The sequence below is a fragment of the Drosophila simulans genome, chromosome 2L (assembly GCF_016746395.2).
Source record: "Drosophila simulans strain w501 chromosome 2L, Prin_Dsim_3.1, whole genome shotgun sequence".
NCBI lineage: Eukaryota > Metazoa > Arthropoda > Insecta > Diptera > Drosophilidae > Drosophila > Drosophila simulans.
In genome coordinates, this window is record NC_052520.2 from 1,084,960 (window position 1) to 1,112,886 (window position 27,927).

At 45.6% G+C, this 27,927-nt stretch overlaps 1 protein-coding gene across 2 annotated transcripts; it reads right to left on the reverse strand.

The window, feature by feature from the left end:
• Window positions 1-232: 232 nt before the first annotated feature.
• Window positions 233-27,858, reverse strand: LOC6730523 (protein Star). Of its 2 annotated transcripts, none has more exons than XM_016179224.3 (5): window positions 27,721-27,858; window positions 11,346-12,322; window positions 2,716-3,203; window positions 2,481-2,645; window positions 233-2,416 (listed from the first exon to the last, which is right to left on the reverse strand). In XM_016179224.3, the coding sequence occupies exons 2-5, from the start codon at window positions 12,253-12,255 to the stop codon at window positions 2,189-2,191; spliced, it is 1,791 nt and encodes a 596-aa protein (XP_016022977.1). In that variant the 5' UTR covers window positions 12,256-12,322; window positions 27,721-27,858; the 3' UTR covers window positions 233-2,188. The 2 variants fall into 2 exon arrangements, with proteins under 2 accessions (XP_016022977.1, XP_016022978.1); XM_016179225.3 differs by having other exon boundaries at window positions 26,910-27,837.
• Between the last annotated feature and the right edge of the window lie 69 nt (window positions 27,859-27,927).

Here is a 27,927-nt window from a genome sequence, read left to right on the forward strand (position 1 = left end):
ACTATAATTAGTGGCGGCAAAGTTTCATTCAAAATTTCCATAAGTGTTTCAGTTGCAGTTCTGTTATTTGGGGATAGTTTGGAATATGTACTCGGGACACTGTGTTGCTCGACAGCTTTCAAGTCAGTTTCATAACACAAACAACTTTGATTTATGCCATAGATATAGTCTAGTTATGATTTGCATCGTGTGAACTAAAGGCAGTGACTGGACAAACAAAAGTCAATGAAGCTTCATAAGTTTTTGATTCTTTATTTTAATATTAACTATAAATTTTGTTTCCTTAGTTTATGCTCGTTGTAAATACAATTTCTAGTTCGATGTCGAGCTTAGCATGAGTTAGCCTTTTGCTAGAGTGTGGGGTGTATGGTGAGGGCTTTCGTGGTGGATGTGGATGCTATGTGGGATGGGTGCTATGGACAAGGCCGAATCAGATGGTAATCGGTATCGTAATAGCCTACTTAAAATTTGGTTAAACGCTAATTTACACAAGATACAACTAAGTAATTAGAATTAGGCTTAAAAAAACAGACATTAGCACTGTACTTAGACTAAGGTGATGTTTGTGATTTAGTCGCGATTCTGTAGTTCTGCTTGTGACGGATTCGAGTGTGGTAACTGAGTAACTGAGTGACTGAGTGAAGACTGTGGGCATGGGCATGGGCATCACCGGCCCCTCTCATCATCGGTAAGGCAAGTTTAACAGACGGCAATTGGTAACAACAAATGTTCGGCTAGTGACGGTTGCTGCTCAATGCTCTCCTCTCTCTATGTACAACGATTTCAATATGAGTAATGCTTAGATTTTGGTTTCTTTCAAGTCTAAGTCGAAGGCACTGATTCTCTACTCGGCTCTCAATTCAATATCTGTGTCTGGCTCTATAGTCTGTGTTTCTGTTTTCTGGGCGGGCGAGGTGCAACGAGTTCGCGGCACTTGCAACAACTGTCACCGATCTCAGCTGTGTCCTAGTGTGCACATAAAAAAAAATAATACATTGTGTATACTAAAATGTAATAGAAATAAGAGTGGTTTACATTTGATTTCGCTGCTTTACATTTACATTTATTTACTTTGTTTATCCACTAGTACATTTAGTACAAAAATGTGCATGAGTGTAGTGTGAGTGTTTTGGGTTGGGGCTGTTTTCTTAGATTTTTGCTCTATTTCGTAATTTCTTTGCAATTTTCTCGCTGCCTCGTCTAATGGTCTATTCCTTCGATTTTCATTTTTGCTCATTAATTTAATGGTTCGCTTATGTTGTAACTATGAGTATGAGATGAGTTGAAAGCAGATTTTGCAAATGAGTTTACTATATATTTATTCGCTTGCGCTAGTGTGTGTATGTGTGTACAATGGTTGTGTTTATGTGTATGGATGTGCTTGGTTTGGTTCAATAATTTAATATAATTTAAATGTTTTTGTATTTAGTTTTGCGCTACTTCCGTTCCTTCGTCGTCTGGCGCCCGTTTAAACAATAATTTACGTTAGCTTTCTTTACTTATTGATTACTAGATAAAGCATTCGATATAACATAAACTCGCATAGATAGATGCTTGGATAGTTTGTAGGAGATAGCCGACCTAAGCCTAGTAGCAGAGCAGTTACAATTATTTCTCGTTCATAATCCGAACTCGCCGCGCCAGTTGCAATTTAATTTATACATCGAAAAGGGGCGGGCGGTTGGGCGTGCGCACTCTTAGATTAACATTCATTAGCATAGCTTATAGCAAATCATAATACGTTATATGCATATATGTATATAGTAATGCTGTGTTCTCGTTCAACACAATTGTTCTGTGTACTCGGCTCGTACACGCGCACAAAAAACAATTTCGACAAAAAATAAATGGAAATAATAACATAAAGGTGATATAATATGTTTTTGAGAGGGGAAGGGTATTTGAGTTTTACAAAAACTAAGATTCTACTCGTACAATATATCATAATCGGTATACAGTATATTAAACGATATCGTTAGTGTAGCGTATGTATAGTAATAATTATCATTATAACATAGAGTTCAGTTTGAGAGTTAAGCTGTTCTCTCGCTTCGCTGCCAAGTGTTTTCTTGATTTCTTTCAGTAACTACTTTCATTGTTCGCTGTTCAACGCTTGTCTTCACTTCGATGTCGTCTGGGCAGCTGACGCCCAGTTTGATCCTTCGGTCGTTCGTTGCGGTGGTCGAGCCTAGGGCGTCTTCAGCAGCAGGATATCTTTCTTGCGCGTGCGACTGGCGCTGGCATTCAGCCGCTGGTAGAAGTAGTTCCGACCGATCTTGCGCTGCAGCTTGTAGGACTTGCCCGCCAGGAACCTGGTGATGTCCAGCACGTAATCGGCCACGTCCTCGTGATCCTCGAGCAAATGTATCGATATCACATCGATTTTGACTTTGTCGAAGGGCAGCGTCTGCAAGATCTGCAAGCGAAAAGTGAATCGTTTAGCAAAAGTGTCAGGCGAGTTAAGCTACTGGGTCACTCACCTCCAGCTCATGCCCCTGTACGCCCAGGCTGAGCAGATCGTATTCGGTGCGCTCACATGCCAGCATGATTGTGTAGAGCGGAAAGCATTTGACACGCGAGTTGAACCACGAGGTCTCCTCGTCGTGCAGACTATTGATGCGCACATCCTCGTTGTGTATGGTAATCTATGGGAAAATAGGGGGGCATTAATCACCAATCTGCGACAGATCCGCATCTCAAGCCACTACTACTCACCTCTTTGGGATAGGTATTGGGCGAAACACAGGCGTGCACCACCTGCATGCGCGCCCGCTGGGCATTCTGCTTGCGCAACGTGAAGTACCAGCGCGGCTCCGGCTCCACCAGCACGCCCATCCAGTTGAGCTGCTCGCTCAGCCAGGGCGCCGTGATCAGATGGGCGAGCGGACCGCTCAGCGACTGGATCACCGCGCCGTTCATCTTGCCGCCCACCAGGTCGGCCACGTAGTGGGCCAGCTGATCGGCTCCACTGCCGCTGCTGTTGCTACTGCCGAATGTCGAGCCTGCGGCGGCGAGGCGCGGCGAGTTGGGCGGCGGACCCACGCCCACTGAGGCCGCTGCCGCGACCTTGGGCGACGCCTTGCCCAGGTACTTGCCCATGTGGATCTGGCGCAGGAAATCGATGAGTGCGGGATCGTCTTGCGCAACCCCATTCAGCTCGTAGTCGCGCGACATGTTCAGCCGAAACTGCTGATGGCGAATCTCTGCGGGAGGAAAATCGAATCCAAAGATCAGTTGCGAGTTGGTTTAGAGCAGTGGCGGTAATTGGATTTAATTAAAAGTTGTTGCACCACTGGACGCATGGCGTGTGTGGCTCAAACTCTGCCACGCTTCGCTGCCAATTGGAGCGCATTGACCACATTTGCATTGGCGAATGGGTGCGCTGCAAAAGAAGGGCATCTCAGGTAGCCACCATTCTTGCATATACACTACACGGCTAAGAAACCTAATTAAAGGACGCCTTGGTCAGCAGAACCTTAGATTACGACATGGAACTTAGTACTTTAAATGGATTGAATTTTTGGTAAAATGCCATGTTAGTTGGGCATTAATTGTGTTCGCAAAGGTGGTAAACTGGAGGAGCAGGAGACCCCACTGAAGGTCGGGAGAAGGAAACAGCCACTTGGCAGCGCCGATGACCTCGCCTTGAAAACGGCTCGACTCGGCATCGACTTTTGGCCGGTGTGCCGGCTCATAAAGTATAATGAGCGCACGGCCTCTGATATTTAGCACATGACCCCATCATCCACATCCCCACCCCACCCGCATCCGATTTTCCCCCGGGCACCGCCGACCATTTGACTCGTGTAAGAGCCGGCCCAACCTGTCCATAAACCTTAGCAACAAAAAGCCAGCGATTTGCCGTACTTCGGCTTCAGTTGCCACACTCCGCACAGTCATATACATATATGTATGTATGTACAGGTACATTCAGACACACTTGGGTTTTATTTGCTTTTCACACTTTCCTTGTGCCAATTTCCACTTTTTGTTTCGTTTTAACTGGCCTCCGGCGAAACAAATCGTAAAAGCCAAAGGAATTAAAATATATCAAATGTGCTTGCAGCAGTTTGTGGCAGCTTAAGAGCGCTTTCAGTCCTCCCACATGAACGTAAAAGGCCAAGGCCTTATATTTGGGCATTGATATTGATAGAATGTGAAGTAACCAACTAATTACAAACAGATGATTTCCCTTTAGTCACTCCACTCACAATGTAGTAAGATTAAATGCGGGAACACATCATTTAGGCAGAACGGAAGTGTGTGCAAATGCCAAGTCAATATGAAAATCATGCCACTCTTGCTCCGAATAAATTTCCCAGAACCCTTACAAATTTAAATTATGAGCAAGTTGATTTAAATAAATCTGACAAAGAGAAATGCGCCGTGGGCGGAAAGCGTGGCAAACATCTTGTCAATCGATCTTCCATTTGGGCTACTTGTACGTCATTATTTCTCGCTCCGGTTCGCCAGACGAATTCGCATCGTTATAGCCAAGTCGTTATACAAATATATATACTTTTATATATAATTTTTTTGGTCGTTTGGTGCCCATTCAGCGCAAATGTGCCATGCAAATTTTGAGGCGAAAACTTTTATGTTTCGGTCGCAAAATGGCCATAAAGTTTATTATAATGCATATACCAGCAGCAGATAGACGGCCAGCAAAAGTGAGCCAGAGACCAAACAAAAACAGTTGCCGGCCATTTAGACAAGCCACTATAATTTAGCCAAACCGAGGAGGGGACATTTCTCTGTAATTTCCCAGACGAGGGCCCGAAGGCCAAGTGAAAACTTGCACTAATTAACACCAAAAGCCGATCTTCGTAGGGAAAGTGCTCCGTTCAGCGGGGGAAATTTATGCGGCCATTAGGCGTGGAAATCTGATAGCGGATTGATGCAAGGTCTCGCATTACCCCAAACGATTAGAAGTCAAATGAATTGGCCGATCGTTTGTCTACCAGCATACAACACACATCCCATTATGATCCCATCCCATCCCATCCCACCGACAGATGTGCAATAAAAGCCGCTGGAACCGTTAAATGCGAACACATGTAAATCCGATGTACACATGAAGGCCGAAAATTCAAGCGACCGAAGGAATGGAATGAAATCTGCCCTCGGGCGCAGCAATTTCGGTGTCAAAAGCTGACATTTCTAATTTGCACAAGGGTGGCAGTGGCAAGACAAATGACGGGGCAGGCCGGTCCCGAAAATTATATTCAATGGCGGCGGACGGGACAACATTGCCCAGGCGGAGTGGAGTCCAGGAGCCGGGCCGAGAGGAGCAACGTTTAATTGCGGTTAAGCGGCGGCAAACTTTAAGTTCCCTGGTCGTCCTGAGCCGGCGGCGGCTTATTCAGATTATTCAGGGGTTCACAGGGGCACTCGTTCGCATTCAGGGGTAGTGCAAGACGGACTGGCTGGATGGCAGTAGTGCACGCCCTATTCAATAATTCAACAAAGGCGGCAAGGGGGAAGGCAAATAAGGCAGGAAGGCGGGGAGAAAGGCCCAGGTGAAACCCACAACTTTTGTGCATTTTCAATTGCGGGTAAAAGTTTATTACAAACAATATACACTTATCGGAAGAACTTAATATTTTATAGGCAATAACTCACTGATAGTTTCAACAACAAGAGTTTACTCGCCACATTTAAAACATGAGGTATTTGGTTTTTACTATTCAACTTTATAGTGGAGATGAATGCCTAATAAAACCCATCCATATTTGTTCAAAGTGTATGTATGTCCGTAGAAGGACCGAAAACTTTATCGTTGTAGTTTGTTTTTGAGGGCACTGCGACGTGGCTGTCGTCGGGCAACGTTACCCTTGTTGTGTAATACATCCACGGCCTGAATCCGGGATCTGGAATGGCGTGCCCGCCCTGGATCCGCATGTCCTATTGCCATTGCCTAGTAGTTCGGCTCGGTTCGTCTATTGATTTGTGCTTCTTGTCTGGCTTGTAATTACAAGCTCGTTCGCCGCCATTCAAAATGGCCTGTTTCCATGTTGATAACGTGGAATGTTCCCATCCATGTACGAGTCTTGCATGTGGTAACAGAACAGGCAACGCAAGCGCTGATTTATTTAGCAAATAGGCCCAAGTGGGCCTAATCTATGTGGGTCGGATCTTAATCACCGCCTGCAAAGCGCATTTAGCTGTGGCGAAATGGAAAAGGCCAATGCAGGGCAAACTTGTACGTCACGTGATCAGGTGTGAAATGCATTAAGTGGGTGGAAAACCAAGGGAAAAGTGCGATTTAAAAGGTTGAATCGAAAAGAGCACCAACTACTAGGCGCAGACATCCAACTAAAATTAAGTGAAATATTTTATTAAACATTACCAATGCAGCGTGGCACTCTGCGTATGATGATATATGACCCATTGAGACGTGTCAAGAAACCTTTGGCATGGTAAATGACCCCGTTTCAATGCGTTAAACGTTCCCTTTAGCCATTAATCAACCCCGATTGAAATATCTCCCAGCGAAATCCCGATAAAGCAGACACGAGGCCAGTTGTTCAGCCCCCGCTGTTGTTGTTTTCCTTATTAACCTTATCGCAGTGGGCACTTTCCCAAGGAGAACCCACACGACGCCTAAGAAACGGCGCAATTGCAATGCCGCAAGGAGGGTTGCAAAACCCGAGACCCACATGCGGGTGGTGGCTCTGCGGAAAGAAGGCAGGGGGCGGAGTAAGTACCTCATAAGAAGTGGTTCCTCCAGTCATCGTGGGTCGCCGTGGCGCATGCTGTGATAATGCCGTTTGAGCTTTGCTTTTCAAATTGAGCACTCGCTGCGCTTTTCACGGAGCTGATCATCTCCGCCGGAGGCTCACGAACCGAGCGAACCACTTGCACCACCGCGCAGTCCAGACGACGACAGCGACGCCTCTGCGGGGGTGGCTTTTCCCGCCCCCCGGGCTGGGGACCATGCAACAATGTTGGCAACTGCACACGAAAATTATGAATCACGAGGCAAACTAAGTCGGTGGGAGGAGTGCCCAGAATGACATCCGGTGGCTAGCAGGGGAGGTTACTAGTACACACGAAGAAACCAGAGCACAAATCTAGTTAACAGTCAAAGGATATCAGTTGATAATGTGAGACTTTTTTATAAATGGCAGCTGAATAAAGTATCATTTTAAATACGATGTAATATTAATGGAGTGAATCATCCAATTTAGCCATCAAATCGTTTAAAGCTCTATGATTTTATTTCAGATGTAGGATCAGTCTTAATATTCTCCTAAGTACTTAAGACTGGTTAGGAACTGCCAGACTAATAGAGGATTTGTCGTGACCCCTCCCTCTACTTTGAATTCCCTACGAACCCGCTGCGTGCCTAACGGAAATTAAGTCATTAGTGGTTGGTGTGTGTGTGTGTAGTATGTGTGCAATGGAGTTCAAGTTGTAAATTTCAATTAAAGTTGCAATTTGCAAATTGTCACCAGTGAAGGCCAGACGACAGTGACGACGACATCGTGTAATCACCGCAAGTGTGAAGATAATGCCGTCCTAACATGATTAATGCCCTGACCTTTGGGGGCGTGTTCGCCAGCGCTTGGAATGCACGGTAAAAAAAAACTATTGTTATTGGTATAATGTGTTGTTACCCAATTCACAATTCTACTTCCGCGTTATCGAGCCATTAACATACTTGCCACAAATGGGCTAATACGCTTTGAGGTACTTGAGGTAGGGTCGTCTTCTCTTTTTCGGCTACCGACTGCTGTCAAAGGTGAGGCTAATGACACTGCACCTGGCCACCTGCGCACTCCCCCTTTTGGGAGTCACGAGCCATGTCAACAACAAGTGAAGTGCGGCAACGTCGCAGGGGCGCGGCATGGCGTGTGAAGATGGCTTCGGTAGTCAACAGTTGCCAATCAGTCGAAAGTGAGCGGCGGGCGGAACAGTGAAAGCCAGCTAATCGATGACTGAGTAATCACACGGCGTCGATAAGTAGGCTATGTTCGGATTATGGCACAAGTCAATGCAATCCGAGGATGAAGCTAACGAAATTGGGTGGCAGATATTAGGGGAACACATTCAATATTGGACTTAGCCATGTATGCGGCAGTGACTACAAATGGTGGCAAGTTGCTTATACTTTAGTGAAACCAGTTCTGAAAGCGAAACAGCTATTAAATCCGATTTGGCAAGTAGCAAAGTATCGTAAAAGATAGATCGCTCTATAAATATGGTAATAATTTATAGTTGGCCATCATATAAACCCTTAATTAACAGAGCTTTCAAATAATATCGAAGATGATTGCAAGCCGATTTTATTAATTTACTATATAACTAATGGTTTGTTTCTATTGACCAACTTTCCGAGTGGATAAGCATTCTAATGCCCTGCTAATTATAGTTGTTCCATCACTACCTATAATAGTTGTATATACATTCCTTTCTCCTGATAGTTTCATTACCTTCTCAAAACCATAGTATCCCTGGAAAGGATCAACATACTCCGATTACAAAATGCCGCCAAACTTCAAATGCAATTTTCGATTCCGAATCTCTTCCCAGAGAATAAACCGAGAAGTGCTTCGGTCATTGCAACAATCAAGACTGGAACGTGACTGCCACAACGCGTCTAGGGATTGGATTGTGGGGGACCATCATCATCGCCACCATTATATTGTGGTCATGGGAAGTACGGAAGAACCGAAGAAGTGGAATCGAAATGGAAACAAAATGCGGCCGAGGTTGAATTTGTAACAAGAAGAGCGTAGGCAAGCAGAAAAAATGACTGTGAGAGTTGGCATTTGGTATTTGGAGTTTAGGTTCTGGAAAGTCATGGCCAGAGGTTTACCAGCTCGGGAATGCCGGGGTGACTCTCCCCGCTCGCATTCCAATCCAAAATTTGTCACTCTAATAAGCGCATTTCGGTTCGCTTTGGTCTGTGTCTGTCAAGTGCATGATTCGGGGAAATTTCGATTGGAGCGGCACAAAGCTTCCACTTTTCAACCTCAACCTTTGTCGCTCCGCACGGAACGTGTTAAATTTATATCCCGTCCGCTTTTGTAAAGGGGAATAAGAAGTTCGGGGAGCAGAATGGACCGAGAAAGGAATGCCTAATTTATGTTTATTTCTGTTTATGAATCCATTCGCTCGTATAAACCTAATAGAGCCATCAATGAGCCATAAAAATGGGGCTGTCCAGCAGCAACGTCAGTCGACAAGTGACACGCCCAAGTGGAAACTCGGAGATATCGGACCTTCGTCCCCGCCGAACCCAGTGGCATCCCATCCAAATCAAAAGAGACCCAGCCCATTCAGTCTAGTCGACGTGGCGACGAAAAACAAAAGAGTCGGATATTACAGTCAATAAGTTGTTGAATTATAACCCCTTGGGCACTTAACCGAGTGCATGAAATTACGAATTTATAGCAAAAAATCAGCTGCAATCATCGTTTCGATTTTATACAGTTTTTAATGGCAATAAACCAAAAGGGAAGAAGTAAAGCAGTCAAGCCATGGACTCCATATCAATTTTTATATTTAAGAAACCATTTAACCATTCACCAACTCGAAGAATCAATGCAAGAGTGTATTTAGTTAAATCTCCAAATTGAATCAGCGTTTACAACTGGCAAGCAAAACTAATGACTAATCCTAAGAACTTTGGTTATTCCATTTCCATTAGCACAAATGCAAATATGAGCGATCAGCTGGAAATAACCGCTTTATAAAGTTAACTTCACACAGTATTTGCATAACATTTGCACACTTAAAGCGAATAAACGGAAGATGGGAAGAAGTTGGCGCTGCGGAAGAAGTCTTTGGCCCAAAGGAAGCGAATCGAGGAGGCAGAACGTCAACGTCAAAGCGAAAATTGCCAACACCCGAGTGGAATTTTAAAATGTCTCCAAAGAAGTGTGGATGGCTGTCGTCTTCCCCAGCTGCAACAACAATGGACTGACATTGATTTTTTGGGTCTGGCCTGGGTGTTTACACTTAGTAGCCCTTAGTCACTCGCGGGCCACATGAATCACTCAATAATACTCCGGCGGCGCCAGCGCCGGCGATCCGCCGACGGCGGGCCCACATCATATGCAAAACAATTTCGCTTGTAAAATGCTTTCCGCTTTCATTGAGCGCCAGGCCAGTCGCAACGAAAAAGTCAATCCAAATTAAGCAAATTTATTCCGCACTCCAAGTACTAGTCTAGTCTAGAGACGAGATCGCATTCTCCGCTCGACGGGCTGTAATTCGGTCTCGGCGACAACAAAATATTTCAGCGAATTAAAAGAAATTGCCCCATCCGACTGCCGTCCGCGATCCGTGGAATAATGCAGATAGATGGCCAAGCTAACTAAGCTAGTTGGGGATGCGTCATCTCCGGATCTAGATGGGTCACAAGGTTCACGATGCGGATCATTCAAGGGAAGGCTACCCCCTTGGTTCTCGCAATCAACTGCTGCTTATCGTAGCTAAATATTTGCAAGACCATTGCCTTATCCAAGTGTATTAATACCTGAGGAATGTGCATTTCCATGCAGGCAGACATAGTCAACTTCCAAGAAACTTGATAAGATTGGGTTTCTTATTTGATCAGTTTATTGGGATGAAGATATATCTTCGTTATGAATACACACTCTTGAGTGTTAGTTTCATTACAATTCTAAGAGAGGGCCCACCATAAATCGCCTCTTGTTGCTAAACAGCTTTTTAAACTCTTCTAGTTAGTCAATCAGCCACAATGGCTTCGTATTGCTTCCATGCAAGACTATTAGATATTCCTCTGGCGTTGGGGCGGCTGCCTTTGAAACGATGGAGCTATCGGTGCTTCCAGCACGTGTCTGGCTGCCTCATCGATGGCAACGTTTTGGGGCAATGACAAACACAGCACAGCGCAACGCAAACAGCAGCGACAGCTGCGATGTTGCCTGTTGCCAAGCGATTGCTGACAGGAAGCGCCACTGCGCCAGCCAACGCAGCAAACACGCCCACGCCAAAAAGATATTGGCAAGCGAAAAAATGCAGACTTATATAAACTCCGGGGGAAGGAGGAGCAGGAGCAGGAGCAGCGATCTATGACAAAAGATGCGCTGCTGGCCAGTTTAGATGACGCGTAAACTAATCTCGAAAGTGTGCCCATTACCGGGAAAGGACAACCTTTCAGGAACACAAAAGAAGAAAAAAAAGAAAGGGAACGGATCTGCAGCAAAGGCAAACACAGCCTACATCCGGTGGAAAAAATTGTGTTTGCGTTGCGGGCAAGGAACCGAACCGAACGAGCTCAAAAAACAGATGACATATGCCAGAGATATCAAATTTTAATAAGTAAACACTGGACAGGATAGAGGATATGGAGGATATAGAAGAGGACTCACCTGTCGTGTCCATGTAAACTATTAATGTGGCGAAGACTGCCGCGAAGGAGAGCAGGCACAGGGCGATGGGCAATAGCTGGCGATAGGGCGATGGATTCAGTCGGGGATCGAGCTTCTTCGCCTTGCAGGATCCCGATCCTCCAGAGCCACCGCCTCCTCCTCCGCCCGCACAACCCGCTGCCGTGAGGTGGTGATGGTGGTGGTGATGATGGTGCTGCTGCTGGTGGTGCTGTCTGTGCGGATGCTGGATCTGTTGCGGAGATGTTCTCGCCCGGGACTCCATGCCCGTGGACTTCTGGCAGCAGTGTAGCTGCTGCTGCAGCGCCTGTGGCAACCTGGTGGGCGTGGAGAGGGGCGAGGACACTGTGCTGACCGACGGCGAACTGATCACGCTGCTCAGATCGCTCTGGTCACCTCCTCCGCCGTCCTGGTGGTGGTGCCTGCTCGCCGCCGTCGCCGAGGTCGTCGATGTGTTTTTGTGGCGCTGCTGCACATGATCCGTCTCATCGGTGCCACAGTCTTTGGTTGGTTGCCGTGTCTCCCGCTCCCGCTCCTTCTCCTGCTGGCCAAAGTTCACCTCGTCCACGTCCTCGCACTCGATGTCATCGTCGTCGTCCACCGCCGCGTAGTTCGTTCGCACGGGCAGGGTTTTCCTGGACTCCGGACTGATGGCGGGGTTTGAAGGACTGGGCGCGACTTGCTGGTGGACTCCGCTCATGGTTCCCGATCCTCCGCCGGCGCAGCTTCTGCTCAGGGTGAACTTCTTGGGCGCGGCCTTGGTATGCCGGCGGCTCTGTGTCGCCGATCGCTGCTGGTGATGATTACTACTGGTATTGTGCTCCTCCTGCTCCGCCTGCTGCAGCTGGTCCACCGCCAGCGCTGGATGCGCCGAGAACACTTGCTGCGACATGACTCCTGTGTGGGTTCCTTCGATCTCGTGTGCCTCCTGGTTGAGAGTCCTCTTCTACAGCCGCATCCTGGAAGAGAAGAGCCAAAGAGAAGAATCCAATTAGTGCCAAATCGAAAACTAATTTCATAAGGTGCATTGAACTGAGGCATCATCATCATCATCAGCATCCCCACCCCCATTCCAGCATCCTTACAGCCAGCTCTCCATATGTCTGGCAATCTTTTGTCTGCTCCTTTGCTCCTGCTGCCGTCTGAACTTATTCCCATTTTTATGAATAGGCAAAAATACAGTCCGAAAAAGAACCAAAAACTAAAACGAACCCAGACATACCCAGACTCGACGAACTCAAATTCAAACCCGAACCCAGACCGAACCCAAGAGCAAAAGTCGCTCCAAGACGGAGGCCCGAAGAAATTGAATACAAAACTCCACCACCTGTCAAAAATCGAGCGACTGCCAGACAAAGCCGGGTGCGAAAGGGACGGCGCAGAGCGAGAGGGAGCGAGAGCGGTTGATTGCCAAAGAATTTCAACAACAACGCGAGGTATTTTGTGAACCAAATTAAAAAAGACACAGAACGAGAGCAGGCGAGCCGAAGAACTGTGGCTCCGGAGGGGTGAAAATGCATTGCAGCGAGGCATGAGAATTATAAATGGAAAAGCATTGAAGACGAGGAGAAGAGCGGCGATCGAGCGGAGCAGGAGGGCCTCCAAGGAGGCGGAGGCCACTGTGGAAGTACCAGCCGTTTTGTGTACCGAAGTGGGCACTACCTACAGCATGGTAGGAACAATTGTGCGTTAAACAATAACTAACCCGAAATGGATTTAGTCAAATCAAAAAAATCAGTCATTGCTAGAAGAGTCTTGGGAAAGATCTCAATTTAAACTATATTGAAACTCCGAATATTAGTTCTTTAGTTTTTTATCTAGAAATTGTAATACTCCATACTTATACTCTCCATACTTGTTCCTAATATTGTGACCTCGGGTGTATGGGTGTAGTGCCGTGTACTTGTGCGCCTGCGCAACAGACGCGCGAACGAGAGAAGCCATGCTCGGCTCAAGCGGGAGCGAGTGAAACGGCAAGCTGTGCGAGTGGAATCGAGTTCATCAACTGGCAGTGGAAACAGCAGATGTTTTTCAATGCTCGGCGGCTGTTGCTGCTCCGGCTCTTATTCATTCTTCCCTTGCCCTGCCCCCCAAAAAAAGGTATGCACAAATTAACGAGAGATTTGTAATGGAGCAGGCAACAGGCAGGGATTGCAGTGTGGTATATTCCTGGCCATAGAGTGGATCCTAAAGGTATATCTTAGATAATATCCAAACCATAACATGTCTTTTTGATATTATTGGTATCATTCCATTTGAAAATGAACCATGTGTCCTATATGATCTCCATATAAGCGAGATTCAGACTTGATTCCCTTCCCTGAGTTTTTGCTCTCCTGCTTTTCAAGTTGTAGTACTTTTTGCTCTGGTTCGTAAAGCTCCTCTGTGCTAAGGGCAAGGCTGCCATCCATCCAGCAGATTCGGAATAAGAATGAGAGTCTGAATCGGATCGACTCGCTGACCAGCAGGAGCAGAGTCGAGGTTGCATTGACTTATGTGGATGCCGCCGCGAGGCATTCGCGCATTCATTATCCATTACGCGTGTGCCCGGCTCTCGGTTCCTGGGATCCCCATTCTTGACTCGACTGCCCCGCGATTCCCCCTCGGGAGCGGAATATGTTTTGTGTGTTTTGATTTGCTGGAATTTATTGAAACATATCCCAGCGAAGACGCGACTTCGAGGCCCGTGATTAAATGGCCTGCCGTTGGTTGCTCGCATTTAATGATACTCTTCCCAGCCGTCGTTCTTTAAAGGATATAGTTCCTGGAATGCGCCAGGCTTAAATGGGTCCATCTGGGAGATAGGTCGCGCATCTGCAGGTTGCAATTGCAAGTTTGCAGACTGAGAGCCATTAAATCGCTAAGAGATCAGCCCATTTAATCGATACGGAGCGTGTTATTAGCCACTTAAAGTTGTTTATAAAACCACTAGCGAGTGTAAAATAATTCCATTACTAAAAGAATTCGGTTTCTCGTCTAAGAGCTTGATTACTTGGGTTTTTCCCACATCTATCGGCTTTTAATCCTATTCTACACACTTTCTGCCAAATGATTTTCATGATTTCGAACAATTAAGATGCATTTTCACAGCTCTGAAAGAAACTTCAAGTTTATGGACGCGTTTAATGGGCTTTTAATTCAGTAATTAGTTGCCATCGTCTTTGATTTGCAGTGCGTAAATAAAGCGCCCTGAAATCGAATTGAAACGAAGCGAAAAACTTTGAAGTCGGATAGAAGAAGGCCCTCAGATACATCGCATCTGTATCTGCAGGCGGTCGGTGTGGCGTGTGATTTACGGCTTGTCGCAGCGCATGAAATCGATCGATTTGAAAGAGCGCTTGGAGAAAAACAACAAAATGGGAAATCAGAGGGAGCCGACAGCACACGGATATATCTATGCATCTATAGCCCTGTATGTGTGTATCTATGGATGTATCTGTATCCGAACAGCTATCAATAGCTGTGTGCGCGCTTTTGCCGGCGTCGCTTTCATTGATGCTGCCCTTTTTTGTGTCTGCTGGCTGTCTGGCAAGTCGTCGACTTGGCAACAACATCTATATAGCCGTCTATATATTCTGTGACACTGACACCTCCCAGTTGGCGCCACTGGAGGGGTCACCACCAGATTTAGGTGGAATGGGGCGAAGAGATTTAGGCGACCAAGGCGATTTAGGCTCTGCAATTTCAACGTTTGGCGTGGTGCAACATATTTTGCGGCCCCAGTTCCGAGAATCGCCAAGCCAAGCTGAACAAACAACAAAATCGAGGGGGGGAAAGGAATGGAAAGGTGAGCCAAGGTGGGACAGGGTGGCATAAGCACGGAGAGAAACCAGAACCTACTTTGGTGCGGTTTCTGTATTCGCATATGTACATAGATTGCCAACCAGAATCCTGAGCATTAAGTGTGTAGTTGGATGAATCGTGACCTTTGCATACTTTAAGATATTTTGGACCGCTGATTTATTTTTCTGTGTGTACGAAGGAGCAGCAGCAGAGGAAGAACCAGCGAGCGAACATGCCACAATAATGTTTTGCGGTTAATGATCGTGCGATGCGAGGTTCGTATAAATGTAACACAGAGCCAGAAAGAGAGGGCGAACGGCACAAGACATTTTGATAAAACATTTACAAACGCACTCAAGCAGAACTCCATCATCCCGGCCAGCACAGTTAGAGCAAGGTATAACCACCGGGCCGAGTTCCACAAACAAAAAACCCAGAGCAGGAGAGACAAGAAGCGTTGACGATGGGCAGCCAAGTAAGAAAAAGGCAGGCAGCTCGTAGAATTATTCTGCTACGCTTTTAACCATATGGTTTATTTATACAAAAACACCAACAGCACCGCACCGGAGGAACAAGAAGATCAAGAAGTGGCAGGCCAGGCCACTCGCCAACATTGGTAACAACAAAGTGGCAGACAATAAAAATGCAATTCTAAAAGGCCAGCAATAACAACAGCTTGGCGATTGTTGCACATAGGCATTCCTCGTCTTCTGCAGAACACTTGGCACTGCAACCTGGGAAGTTCCAGGCAAACGAGCTGGCCAAGCGATCTGGTGGATACGAAAGTCAATCGAGGCGGGATTCCTTTCGAAAAGCAAGAGGTTATGCAAGGAGAAAGGAGATCGAGCTGCAAAGTAACGATTATGTATCTTAAGGACACAACGTGAAAGCACTTCATGTCTTATCATTTTATATCGTTGCAGTGCACGATATCTTTTGCCTTAATTTTTCCTAAATACTATACACCCTAAGCAGGCACACTCCCACTTGTGTCCCTAAGGACCCACATAAATAACTACACCTTGGCTGTCAGATAAACTCACAATCGCCTCCAGTGAGCGACCCTCTAGGTTCCCTAAAAAGTTGTTGAAATTCTCCAATTGCTGCAATTGTTTCGAGTGCTCGCCCTTAGCAGGATCCTCCCCTTACTTAATTTTCTCCCTGATGACTACTTGGAAATGAGCTACCCCGCTGGACAAGAGCTCAGCTCCGCCACGCTGAACGCGCTAATGAAAAAATTGCTCTCGCCAGGTAAGGCAAGAAGGTATTTCGGAAATTTATTGGTAGCACACAGAAACGTGAAAAAATACGAAATGTGTGGCATATGCTGCACACTTGGTAAGAGGCAACCGGCAACAGGGACTACAGGGCCTTGCCACTTGCATCTCGGACCTGTGTGGTCGTCGGGGCGGCGTTGACTTATCTTGGCTTGTTTATCGGCCAGCGTCGTCGGCGTCGTCGTTTTAATTGTTTGTGCCCAAGGCGTCGGTTTGTAGGAGTTGGCCAGCCCAAAAGTTGGCCGACAGCAGCTACAACGGTTGTTCAGCAAGTCGTTCTAGTAAATTAGCACATAAAAATGCGGCTGGAAAGTTGCCAAATAAAATGCGGCAGTGGCAGTTGTGGCAGTTGAGGAATCTAGGGTAAGTCGCGAATGGCAAATGGGTTCCATTGCAGCCGCTGCTATTTTATTGCACTCGCCTTGCATGTCGGGAATTTATTACCAAAAAGGCGGCAGGGGGCCAGAAGCAGGGCTCGTTGGCAGTTGCTTCGCTTCCCGGACAGCTGGCGTGTGCCAGGACTAAGGAGGTGCCCTGCAGGACTCCATGCAAATGCAATTCATCGCATCGCATGCGAGAATTGGCGGGACACTTTGATTTCGCCCCTTAAGCAGATCCATCAGGAGAAGGTGGCCCACGACAGGAGCAGTCTGAAAGCCCAGGAAGCCAGGAAGCCAAAAGCGCTTATCTTAATGAGAAGTTGACGTGCCTGCATGCCACCACAATACCAACTCGGTTGGGGCATGAAAATTGCCTTAATGTGCCGGCAGATGCCCAAAAAATAATATTTATGCGCCTCAATAAAATTGTGGGAGTTACTTGTCCAATTACACCATAACTTGGGCCATTGATTGTTTACTTTAGTTGCTCTCCGTAGGCGCGGAGGCCATAAATTCCACCCATTAATGATGAGATTCTCTTGGGTTGACTCCAACTATAACCATATTTTTCGCTGCCTATGGTTTGTTGATATCCCATGACATTTGTTTAGAGTGAAAATTTCGATAGAATATCCATTAACCTCCCAGTTTACGAACTACGGATGTCTGCTGGGTCTCTTACATCCATTGCATAACTATTTAAGTCGCTGGTTTATTTTTAGTTCGGAACGCACTTCCCATGTGTGATTAAATTTCCTCAATTAACTAACTTAACTGCGAATTACACTGGCCCGCGGTCAGCTGCGTAATTATGCAATGTTCATCTCGGCATAATTTCGCAATTAAATTGAAGTCCATAATCTATCCCACATGATCGCAGTCAATTGCCAGCGCGTACTCACATTTCCAGGGAATCAGAACGTTATATTAATTTGAACCCCTCGCATCCACGAGATGTTTAATGTTATGCTAACGTGACTGCAGCCAACCAAAGCTCAATGAAGCAGCAGCTCGAAAGTGCAGAAAACGCCGAAAGGTACAGTGAGCTCCGAAGAACACGACTATTTTAAGGCATCTGTAAAGGTAAAGGAACTTAATACCGAACAGAAATGCCACAGATTTAGTTATCGAAGCTTCACTGCACTCTAAAGGCAAAAGGGGCAAGCATCGTGTAATGAGCAGCACGCACAAAATGCATAGAAATGGAAATGGATCAAGAGCAACAGATACATCAGATGCGGATACAACTGCACATAGAGGGGCGGCAGATGCAGATACACCACACAGGTCAAGCAGGTACAAATGCAACAAGCGTTCGCTCGGCTGATTAGAAAGAGCGGGCACTATATTTGTTGGAAACATAAACAATATTTGATGGCTGTGCTCCGACTTTTCCAACTACAATAGTGACTATGCCCACAATGGTGCTGTTGATGATGATGATGATGCGTCGACGGTGGTGGCTGCTTCTTGTGTATCTGTATCTACACATGCATGACGAATGCGTAGAACGCCGGGGAACGGCGATCGAGGCAGAGAGCCTGGCATAATAATTCACTTAATCAGGCTTGAGCGGATTTACCAACTCGGCACATTTATCACGGTGAAAGACACGAAAATGCCGAAAAGAAGGCAGCAAAATTGGCCGAGACCAGACCAGCAGATAGTAGACAAATTGCTGCTGATAAGCGGCAGCAAAAGCAGGCAACAGGAAAATCCGGGAAAATCAGGGGAGAGATGGCTAAGTGGATGATGCGGGTCCGTTTAGGCAGGTGAAAAATGGAAATTGAGATTATGTTTAAGAGGAATCCTCGCCTCACTCCATGCGTTTCCCAACCACCAGGAAAAGTACACTCCATCTCAAACACATGTCGCTCTTATTTTCCTTTTGGGCAAAACGGAAGAAGTCTTTGGCATGCATGAATGGGCAGAAAAACAAGAAGAAACAAGACGAAGTGGGGAAAAGCAAGAAAACTCAAGTGGAAAATTTTCACTAGGATGCGTGGCCGAGAGATGAGAGAGATCCGAAAGGCAGGGTTTTGTGTGTTTGCATGTGCATTTCGGTTTCTGTTTTTGTTTGCAACACGTTCACTGCATGCCACGTTGCCTGACTTCACATTCAAATGGCATGACATTTCACATTTCTGGATGGAAATTCCGATTTTAAATGGAATTGCTCAAATTGCAGCCTAAGCTTGGCTCAAAAAATAACAGATAATGCAGGGATTTACCAGGAAGTAGCGCCCGTCATATAATGAGCATCTTTTTAACATGACCAAGAAAAGAAGGCAGCTGCTCAAGTATACGAAAGAGTATACAAAAAGGGAAAACAACACACTATTGAATATACAATTTGGAAGATTTCGATTATATATGTAATGTGTGTGCTTACAACAGTCGCATGGTCATATCCACCGATTCAATCCAGCGTTTCTTAAAACCTCCCCTAACTTTTCGGTCGCCATTTTCCCTGCGAAATGAAAGTTCCTTCCATCGATTGCATAAATCGCAAAAGCGCCAGGAAACCGAAGCCGGCACACAAATGGTAATAAATGTCAGTCAAAGTGCAGGGAATGGGCCAGCGGAGAGCCCAAGGATCAGGGAGCAGCACAAAGAAGTCGCAATCGAAGTCGGTTCGTGTCAATAAATCGAAATGTAAACTCAATTTACAAAATTGAAATTGAAGCGGGCCGCACGCAGAGGGTTAAACGCAATGCGATTCCAACAGGGAGCGGCGCACCTGCGCATGTTGTCCTGGTTCTGGACTTGGGACGGGTTCATCCTCTTCCCTGGCTGAGCCAAAATCAAAACAGCTCGAGGGGGAAACGAGTTAAGAATAAGCCAAAGGTGATGGGACAGTGATTCCTGCTGCACCATCTTTGAGATTTATCAATTTGATTGGTAGACCGCATTGGTTTAAATGTTAAGTAATGCTTTAAATTAGGTCCAAAATAACATTGGAAACTTGATTTAAATTATCATTTGCAGCAAGATTCAAATTCAGCACCACTGTGCGCCAAAAACGAGGTGTGTGACCTTTTTCCGCGCTTTTGGCGTTGCTGTAACTCCGCTTTTCTTCGTCGTTTTCAGTTTTTTAGGTTGACGTGTGCGAAGCATTAAGTAAAAGCAGCAACAACAAAGCGACTATGAAATTCGCATAAAAGTCTGGGAAAAGTAAAACGGTTTACGTGCGGATTACAAAAGAGCGATGGCTGGGCGGACGGAAAGCGAAGCTAAATAAGCCGGGCAAAATCAAATAAAACAAAACTCCATTTTCGCAACCCGCTCGTAATCCATATACATAAAGTAATATACATATGTATATAGTGGGAAATCGGCAGGGGCACGTGCGTTCAAGGCGTTCAACTTTGGTCAAGCGACGGAGTGGTGCCTCGGGCGGTGTCTGCCACCGGGTGGCACCTTAATTCGCCAAAAATGATGGATTTGCCTTATCAATGCTGGGCTCGTGTGTGAGAGACGTGGCAGGATAATGGTTGATGTGGGTCCGAGCCTGTGGCGCATTGAACCCAGACGGTGGGGCGTGGACAAAAAAGGGAGGAACTGGGTTCCGGGGAAGGGGCACTGGAGCGGAGTGTAGCCAAGCGGTGCATGTGCAGCGGCTTGTTGCAGGCGGCAGCAGGAAGCCAACAAATTACGGCCGAGCCACTCATCATCAGGTGGTGCGACACGTCGAGTGATTGAGTGCACAGAAAAAAAAGAAATTACATATTTCAAATATTTTAAAATAACAATAAAATTTATTTGAAAAGAAATTAGATTTGCTAGGCTTTCATGATTGAACAACTTGTATTGCAACCTCGGATGCAACCTATTGCATTAACCTCGTATCTATAACTTTACAAATCACTCCAGATTTTTCTCAGTGCACTAGCGAGCAGAACAAAACTAAGAGACGAGTTAGCTGCGGTTGGCGGTAATTTAGTTCAACTGCCAGCCATGACACATTTTTACGGGCCTTTCTGGAGCGAAACTGACTGACTGCCTCGGCTCTTTCGCCCGTGGTGCATAATTGAAATTGAAGTTGAGGCAGCAAAATGGCGACGACGCTTTTAATTGAACTTAAACTGTACTAACGGCACATTTCCCAGCCCAAAACACTTTTCCAACTAACTTTGGGCACATTTAAATGTCGTTTGTGCCGCGTCATTGTCGTATTTATGTGATTGGAGGCGAGTTCTGTTCGGTTATCTCGCCTGGAACTTGATTTTGGGGGCCCCTCCCCAGCTCTTAAGAAGTTGTTAAAGTTTTACCACCGCCAACCGAGAAAAGCGGGGAAAGAAGAGTATAATAACAACCATGACAAAACTGGGAAAACTTTGAAACTTTTGTCGCGAACAGTGGCTTCTGTACATTTGGATCTAGGGGTGTTCCTACATCTCCAGCGGGAGTACAAAACCTGGATATAGTACTGTGAAAATAGCAGAGCATTTTGTTTATCTTTACCCCTGATTTTACCCCACCGCCTACGCCACTGTTCCCAGCTTTTATTTTCGTTGTGCTGAAGACTTCTTCCGACTGTATTTCGCCCGGTATCCGTATCATTTCCTACACAACACACCTTCGCCGTACATCCATCCATCCAACCAACCAACCAACCATCCATCCATATACCATCCATCTCTGGTTCTTCTTGGTTATTTTTTCCGTTTTCCGTTTTCTGTTTTGTTTTTGTTTTGGCAGCCACAACTTCTTTGGCTTTGCCATTGAACGAAAGACAGAAGAAACAGCCTTTGCTGTGGTCTAGAAAAAACTTGTAACCACAAAAGTTTGTATTTCAAAGCAACCACACTGTGATTCTTCTCCGTCCACCTCTTACTCTTCTTCTTACTCTTCTTCTGGCTCTTGGTCGCTTTATTTGTTGTTGTTTTGGGGACGGCGACACTTGGATATCTCTTTTTTGGTCGGATTTCTGTATCTGTGCGGTTCATTGTTATAATTATGGGAATTATTATTGTGGTTTTCACTCGGCTTTACCTTTTTCAAAGAGGGAACTGAGAACTGAGAAATGAGAACTGGTTTTTTAAAGCCCCGAGAAGAACCAGCACTTTGATGTAATCGATAAGAAAAGTGTCTGGGAATCCAAAGGCTGTACTGTCTGCTTTTATCTCTTTGCCCGAAAATGCCGAGACAATTCCAGAAGTCGGACAGAGATGCTCATCGGCAAATTGCGAATTAATTTGTGTATAGCCCATTGAAATGAGTTGTTTATTTAAGGCGGCGAAGATCCCGGCCAGAAGTTGTTTACACCTCGCGGAGGATGAAGAGCCAAAATAGATGGAAATGGTTTGTGTTATGTGCCCCCACAACAGGTAACGCTGATTGATCGGGGCAATGCTAAACACAAATCAAAGCTAATATTCTTTATGGACTTCTCGGAAACAACCTTATCGCGACTAACGAGTTGGGCCAACAAGCCAAGTGGTCTGCAGTGCCCGTAGATATGGGGCTCACAACTCCAGTTCCCACACTTCATAAAGTTCACTAAGTGAATCATTAAACAAATTACAAATTAGTACGCCAGTTATAAATAGCGGCAGAATAATACGCAAGTAAATAGCCCGATCTATGGTTCATAGGACTGGCTAAGGGTATGTTTGTACGCATAACAAGGGGCACCGAAACCGAAGCACCTACAAGGTAGGTAAACACACTGTATATGTCCATCAATGTTGTGTAAATATTGGCGCAGTGAGTTAGTGTAGGTGGCTATGAAAAGCTGCACCACCCACAGGCATTCGGTCGGGATCCACGTCCATGTAGCTGGGGCACCTCGGCGATCGCCGGGTTAGTCAGCTGTTTGCGCTGGATAACGATATGATGAGTGGGATCTATTCCGCTGAGTGTGGATTCCGCAGGTTAATAATGCCAGCTCAGCTCTCTTTTAGGGGGAATTATAAATATTTATAAATATTTCATAGAATGCGTAAGGTTTGTAAGCATTGATCATTTCCCATTCAACAGATTCCAGACCTTAAGTTCTGGCAATTTTCCAGCTCGATGATGAAAAGCATTACGAGCCGTTAATCGTACCAAGAATCACATAATCCATAAAGCAATTTTGCCACTAAAATTTAATGAGGTAACAGCCCTTCAAAAAGATTCACTGATTATCACTCTATTATCACCTGACGTCACAGACCACAAGACCAAAACCGCAAAAAGGCGAAAAAGCAGACCGCATTCGATCTTAAGTTCATAACACCATTATTCCCATTCATTATTTCATTCATGAATGTAGCTCGATTTATTTCGAATTGCCTGCATTGGCGTAGGCAAATCAAAACAATGCTCCGAATACCTCTGTAAAGCAGATCGATGCGATCCATTAACAGGGCAATTTGTATAAATTTATTGCATTTATGGAAATTGTTTAGCGAACAGTGAATTTTCCAATGAAACTGGCCAAACAGACAGGCAGACAAGTAAATAAATGCCAAACGGATTTCGCTCAGACACATTGTGTCGCTATAGAGACGCAGCTATAGAGAGGCCAATAGATGATCTTGGCAATGATATATGGGCTATATATGTAGATATGTATGTATCCCTCCAACTGACTGCTCGAAATTATTAATTGAGAAAATGTGTAGAGCAGTCGGCACATATGTACATACATATGTACTTGCGCATCCGAGGTATTCGGGAGCAAATTTCACAACTCGAGAAAAGAAAAGATAATGACTCAACTCAATCCGAGCTGCCTACTTTCAATATTTTGTGTTGACGCCAGCGAGAAATTTAGCCCACAAATAGCAGCCAATTGACAACAGTAAAACATGGCCAAATATGTACCAAGCCGGCCCATGACGTAAGCGCCCCACGGTAGCTGCATAAATGGCAAAAACTAGCGAACACAAGAGGCACAAGCGTTGCATCGAATGCGGATTACCCTCGACACTGATATGACCGATGTGTTTGCAATGACTGTGGTGTTTGCAAATGATGATACAAGGAATATGACCAAGTATGAGTGATTACTTCCTTGGAACTGTGGTTATCAATTTAAGAAGCTTTCAAGACTTTTAATGAGGTTTATAGCCATGATTGTGATGAATGCTACAATACAAAATACAACTAACCGCAGAAAGCCATTTGCAATGATTGTTGAGTCTGACAAGACGAAGCAGCCCACTGTAGGGTATCCAAAGCCGTGCAAAATGAACATGGGTCTTGATTTATTAGCAGTAGACAAGGACGGACATAGAGTCGCGAAATTACAACGTAAGACGATGGCGCACTCGCACCCACATACACGTGATAAAAAAAACCGTATTCATTCACAGAGCAGTGAAATTGGGTGTCATTTTTGGGGATCGATTCAGATTTCAGATATCTGCTGGTGTGGATGAATCAATTAAATGGCAAAGAACGAGCCAACTTGGTTGACCAAACTTGGACAAAAGGAGTGGCCAGCTAACGGATATGAAAGAATGGGCCGAAAGCGAATTTAGTCATCTAGTTGAGCATGAATCAATCACAGATTGTGCCATTCATTCACTTCGAGCCTTACTCACACATGTCACTCACTTTTTGCCCATTGAGTGGGAGATCGATGCAAAATTGCCACTGCACTGCTCACTCCTCAGCGATTCGTACTACTGGTCTATTACTTTCCTCTCGCTCCTACTCTCCCCCTCTCGCTCTTTCGCTCGCTCGCTCCCAATTGCACGTGTTGGGGCCGCTGCAGCAAAACAACAACAAAGGAATCGACGCCGACAGCGGATTTTGTTGGATTTTATTTTTGGGTCTTGGGGCTTCTCCGCTTTTTATATTCTTCTTTATGTCTTTCCGATTTTGGAGGTAGCTCGCCATGTGAAAGGAAATAATTACTTTATTTGTTGATTCTGTGTGTGTGTGTGTGCGTACAGTAGGGTTCGGAATAATAGAGGAGTTACAAATACAGTTATTATCTAAAAATATTTAGTATTTTTCAGTTACGAATAAATACAGTATATTATCATTTGATCCTATGAAAACTACATTTCATTAAGATCCTACTATATGATGATTTTGTTCAAAACAGCCCTACTTTTTTGGCCGCCTCTGTTTCGCCTATTATGAATGTGCGAGCAAGATTGTTGTTATGGCCGTGTTGGCTTTCGGTTGATTTGGCTGCCTCTTTTCCTCTGTTGCCAGCTGGGCTGCATTTCAAACCATTTGGAAATTCGAAATTGTTTGCAAGCTTTTATTGGCCAATGCTGCTGCTGCTGCTGCTTCTTCTTATTATTGGCCCCCGCCACCGCGCTTTTCTAAACAATAATTAACAGTAAATGAAAACGGGCAGGAAACGCGAGAGGCCTGTGGAGGCTTGTAGGTCAAGAAGCATTAGATGGGCAAAGGTATTGGCCATTAGCCATTATTTCCTAGTCGCTGTTATTATTCTGGCCACTGTTGCAATGGCTCCATCTAACGGTGCCTCCTTGCCTGCCGCATAATGACGCCTAATTGGCCAGACAGAGATCAGGAATCTCAGAAATCAGAGATCGCCAATTGAGAAAGTGAGATCAGTGACAAATTACGCGGGCAATTTGAGCGCAGCTTTAAGCGGGCACATCCGCTTTGCACATACGCGCAGTGCAGAACATTAGACAAATTTGCACATTTAATCAAAGACAATTGTTTAATTGGTCAATTGGTGCGGCGAGTAACTGGAGTGCGAGCCGGAAAATGGGAACGGGGCAAGTGCGAAAACCAAGATAGCGCAGGATGAGACTCCTACACGCCGCACATGTGACATTAGAAACAGTTCTAACACATGTCTTAATTGCTATCAAATTCTATTCCGTCTGAAAACCTCGATTCCACTCAGTTTCAGTTGGGTTAGAGGCAACTCAACTGGGGGAAGTGCGAGACCGCTCTTTATCGGGCCTCTCTATTTACGTTTCCCGAGTGGGACGGCAATAGCCGTGGCAAGACAGTCATCAAGTGCGACTCTTGCTGGTGTTTTCGCTGTGGCCCCTGCACTTCCTACTAGGAAATTCCCCAGAACTCGGAATTATGTGCAGCAGCAGCGCTGGCAAGTGTCATTTGAGACCAGCACAAAGAGACACACAGCAGCTGCTCCCCAGTGGACTTGTGTGTGTGTGCCGGAGAGTGGATTTTATTTGAAATTCAAACTCTTTTTATGGTGCCCACTGATTACAGGGTACGCGAGGGTAGTATGCACTTGAGCAAGGAAGAGAGCAGAGCTGTTCTAAGGATTGAGTCTAACCAAATCTCGCATTGGAATATTTCCTTTACAGAAGTGCCCTACAACCAGTTCTCTAAGAGGTATCAATTAGTCGAACCCGCATTTACTTCACTTCCTCCCCGGATTACCAGTAAAAATCGTTAAAATCGCAGTCGCAACAGCTGTAGGAAAACTATAAACCACTTTGGGAAATGCGTTTGGGATGGGGTGAATATGGATGGCTACGCCTTTTGCGGCTCTCCAAGCCCTGGGATGAACTTTTGTGCTCGATTTCCAGTTGCCAAAAAGCGCCGGAAATTGCTGGCAACTGTCGGCGGTCGCCAGATCGTCGGCATATAATGTCTGCAGCAAAGCCCCCCTTTTTCATATGGAAAATCAACCTGATTCTCGAGCACAGCGGCGAAAATTACATAATCGCCGGGCAAATGGGAGCACAGTCATATCGAAATTGTGCCAAATTGCAACTGCAGATGATAATAACGATGATTTATTTCTCCCCCAGTGAGATGTTCCTATTATACGAGCAATTTTCTGGAATCAGCGGGTGGCTAATTTCGCCCGATTTTCTCTGTTTCAGCAGCCAGGGAAAACATTTCAATTCTTCTGTTTTTTTTCTGGTTTTCTCGGCCCACCAACAGAGGTTTTCTCCAGTTTATCGGCTTTCCCGAGGGTTTTTCCTCGGCGGCTACCTGCGAATACCTGCCCCGAAAAAAAGAGGCGTGGGAATCGCCGAACATACAGGAGGTGCAGAGTTGGGAAATCGGGAAAATTGCAATTGCAGGACGTGTGAAAATGTGCGGAAGACAGGAAACGTGGGCCAAGACCACTCGCAGATTTCCCGGAACGGCCTTGGCCAATGGGAAATGGATTTTCCTGATTTTGATTTTGAACTCACCTTTTTCGGCAAAGAGGGAAGTTATATATGTTTCGTATCCGTAAAACGAAGCTCCCAAGACACCAGAAGAATTCTGCACACACGCACTTGCTTTTCAACCGTCTTTTTTTTTTTATTTACGTTGATTTACGTTTTTTGCTGGTTGGGCTTAACAATTTCTTTTTGGAACATTTATTTGCACACAATTATTTATTAAATGCCGCACTCACACACACACAGGTGATTGGTGATCGATGATGGGCCGTGTGTGGTTGTGTTGTTTACGTACGTGTGTGTGCGTAGAGCACGCCTCGCACACACTGACAAAAATTCATTCACGACACGGTGATCACGATCTTCGCTCTCGCTCGCTCACTCATGGTGTTTTTGTGTCGAAAATCCAAGAGAAAAATAATACTATGTGAAGCGCAGACGAAAGACGCACAAAACTGAGTTATTAACGTGTGTTGTTATTGTTGTTGTTGTTTCTCGTTGCTACTGGATGTTTTCTGCTGCTGTCGCCGTGTATTTACTTAATTTCATATGCATATTTCGCCCATGGTTTTCTTTTCTCCGCTGCTTTTCCTTCTACCTGTGCTTTAGTTAAACGAACACACAAAAACAACACACACGCACGCACGCACACCACACTCCGCGCACACACACACTCACGCACGCACGAAACGAGAGACGCAAAGGTAAAGTGGTAAAGTGTGTGCAAGAAAAGCGACAAGAAACGGAACGGAACCAACGGAACCCGTATATATGCACGCGCTCTTCGATTCAATGGCGATTTCGGTTTCCACTGCACTCGCTGTGTTTGTGCTCGTACATTTCCCAGTTTCCTCTTGTTTTTTGGTCCAAGTGTAGCTATTGCTGGCGAATTTCCTCCTGGCCTCCGTAGCACTCGCGACGTTACGATTTTTCGACGTTTGATGCGCGGGCGGAGAGCAGACAAGCGTCGGGTTGGAATTGTCGGGACAGAGTGTGACCGCGGCGCCATCGCCGCGATATACCGTCCGGCTGCGGAAAATACCTT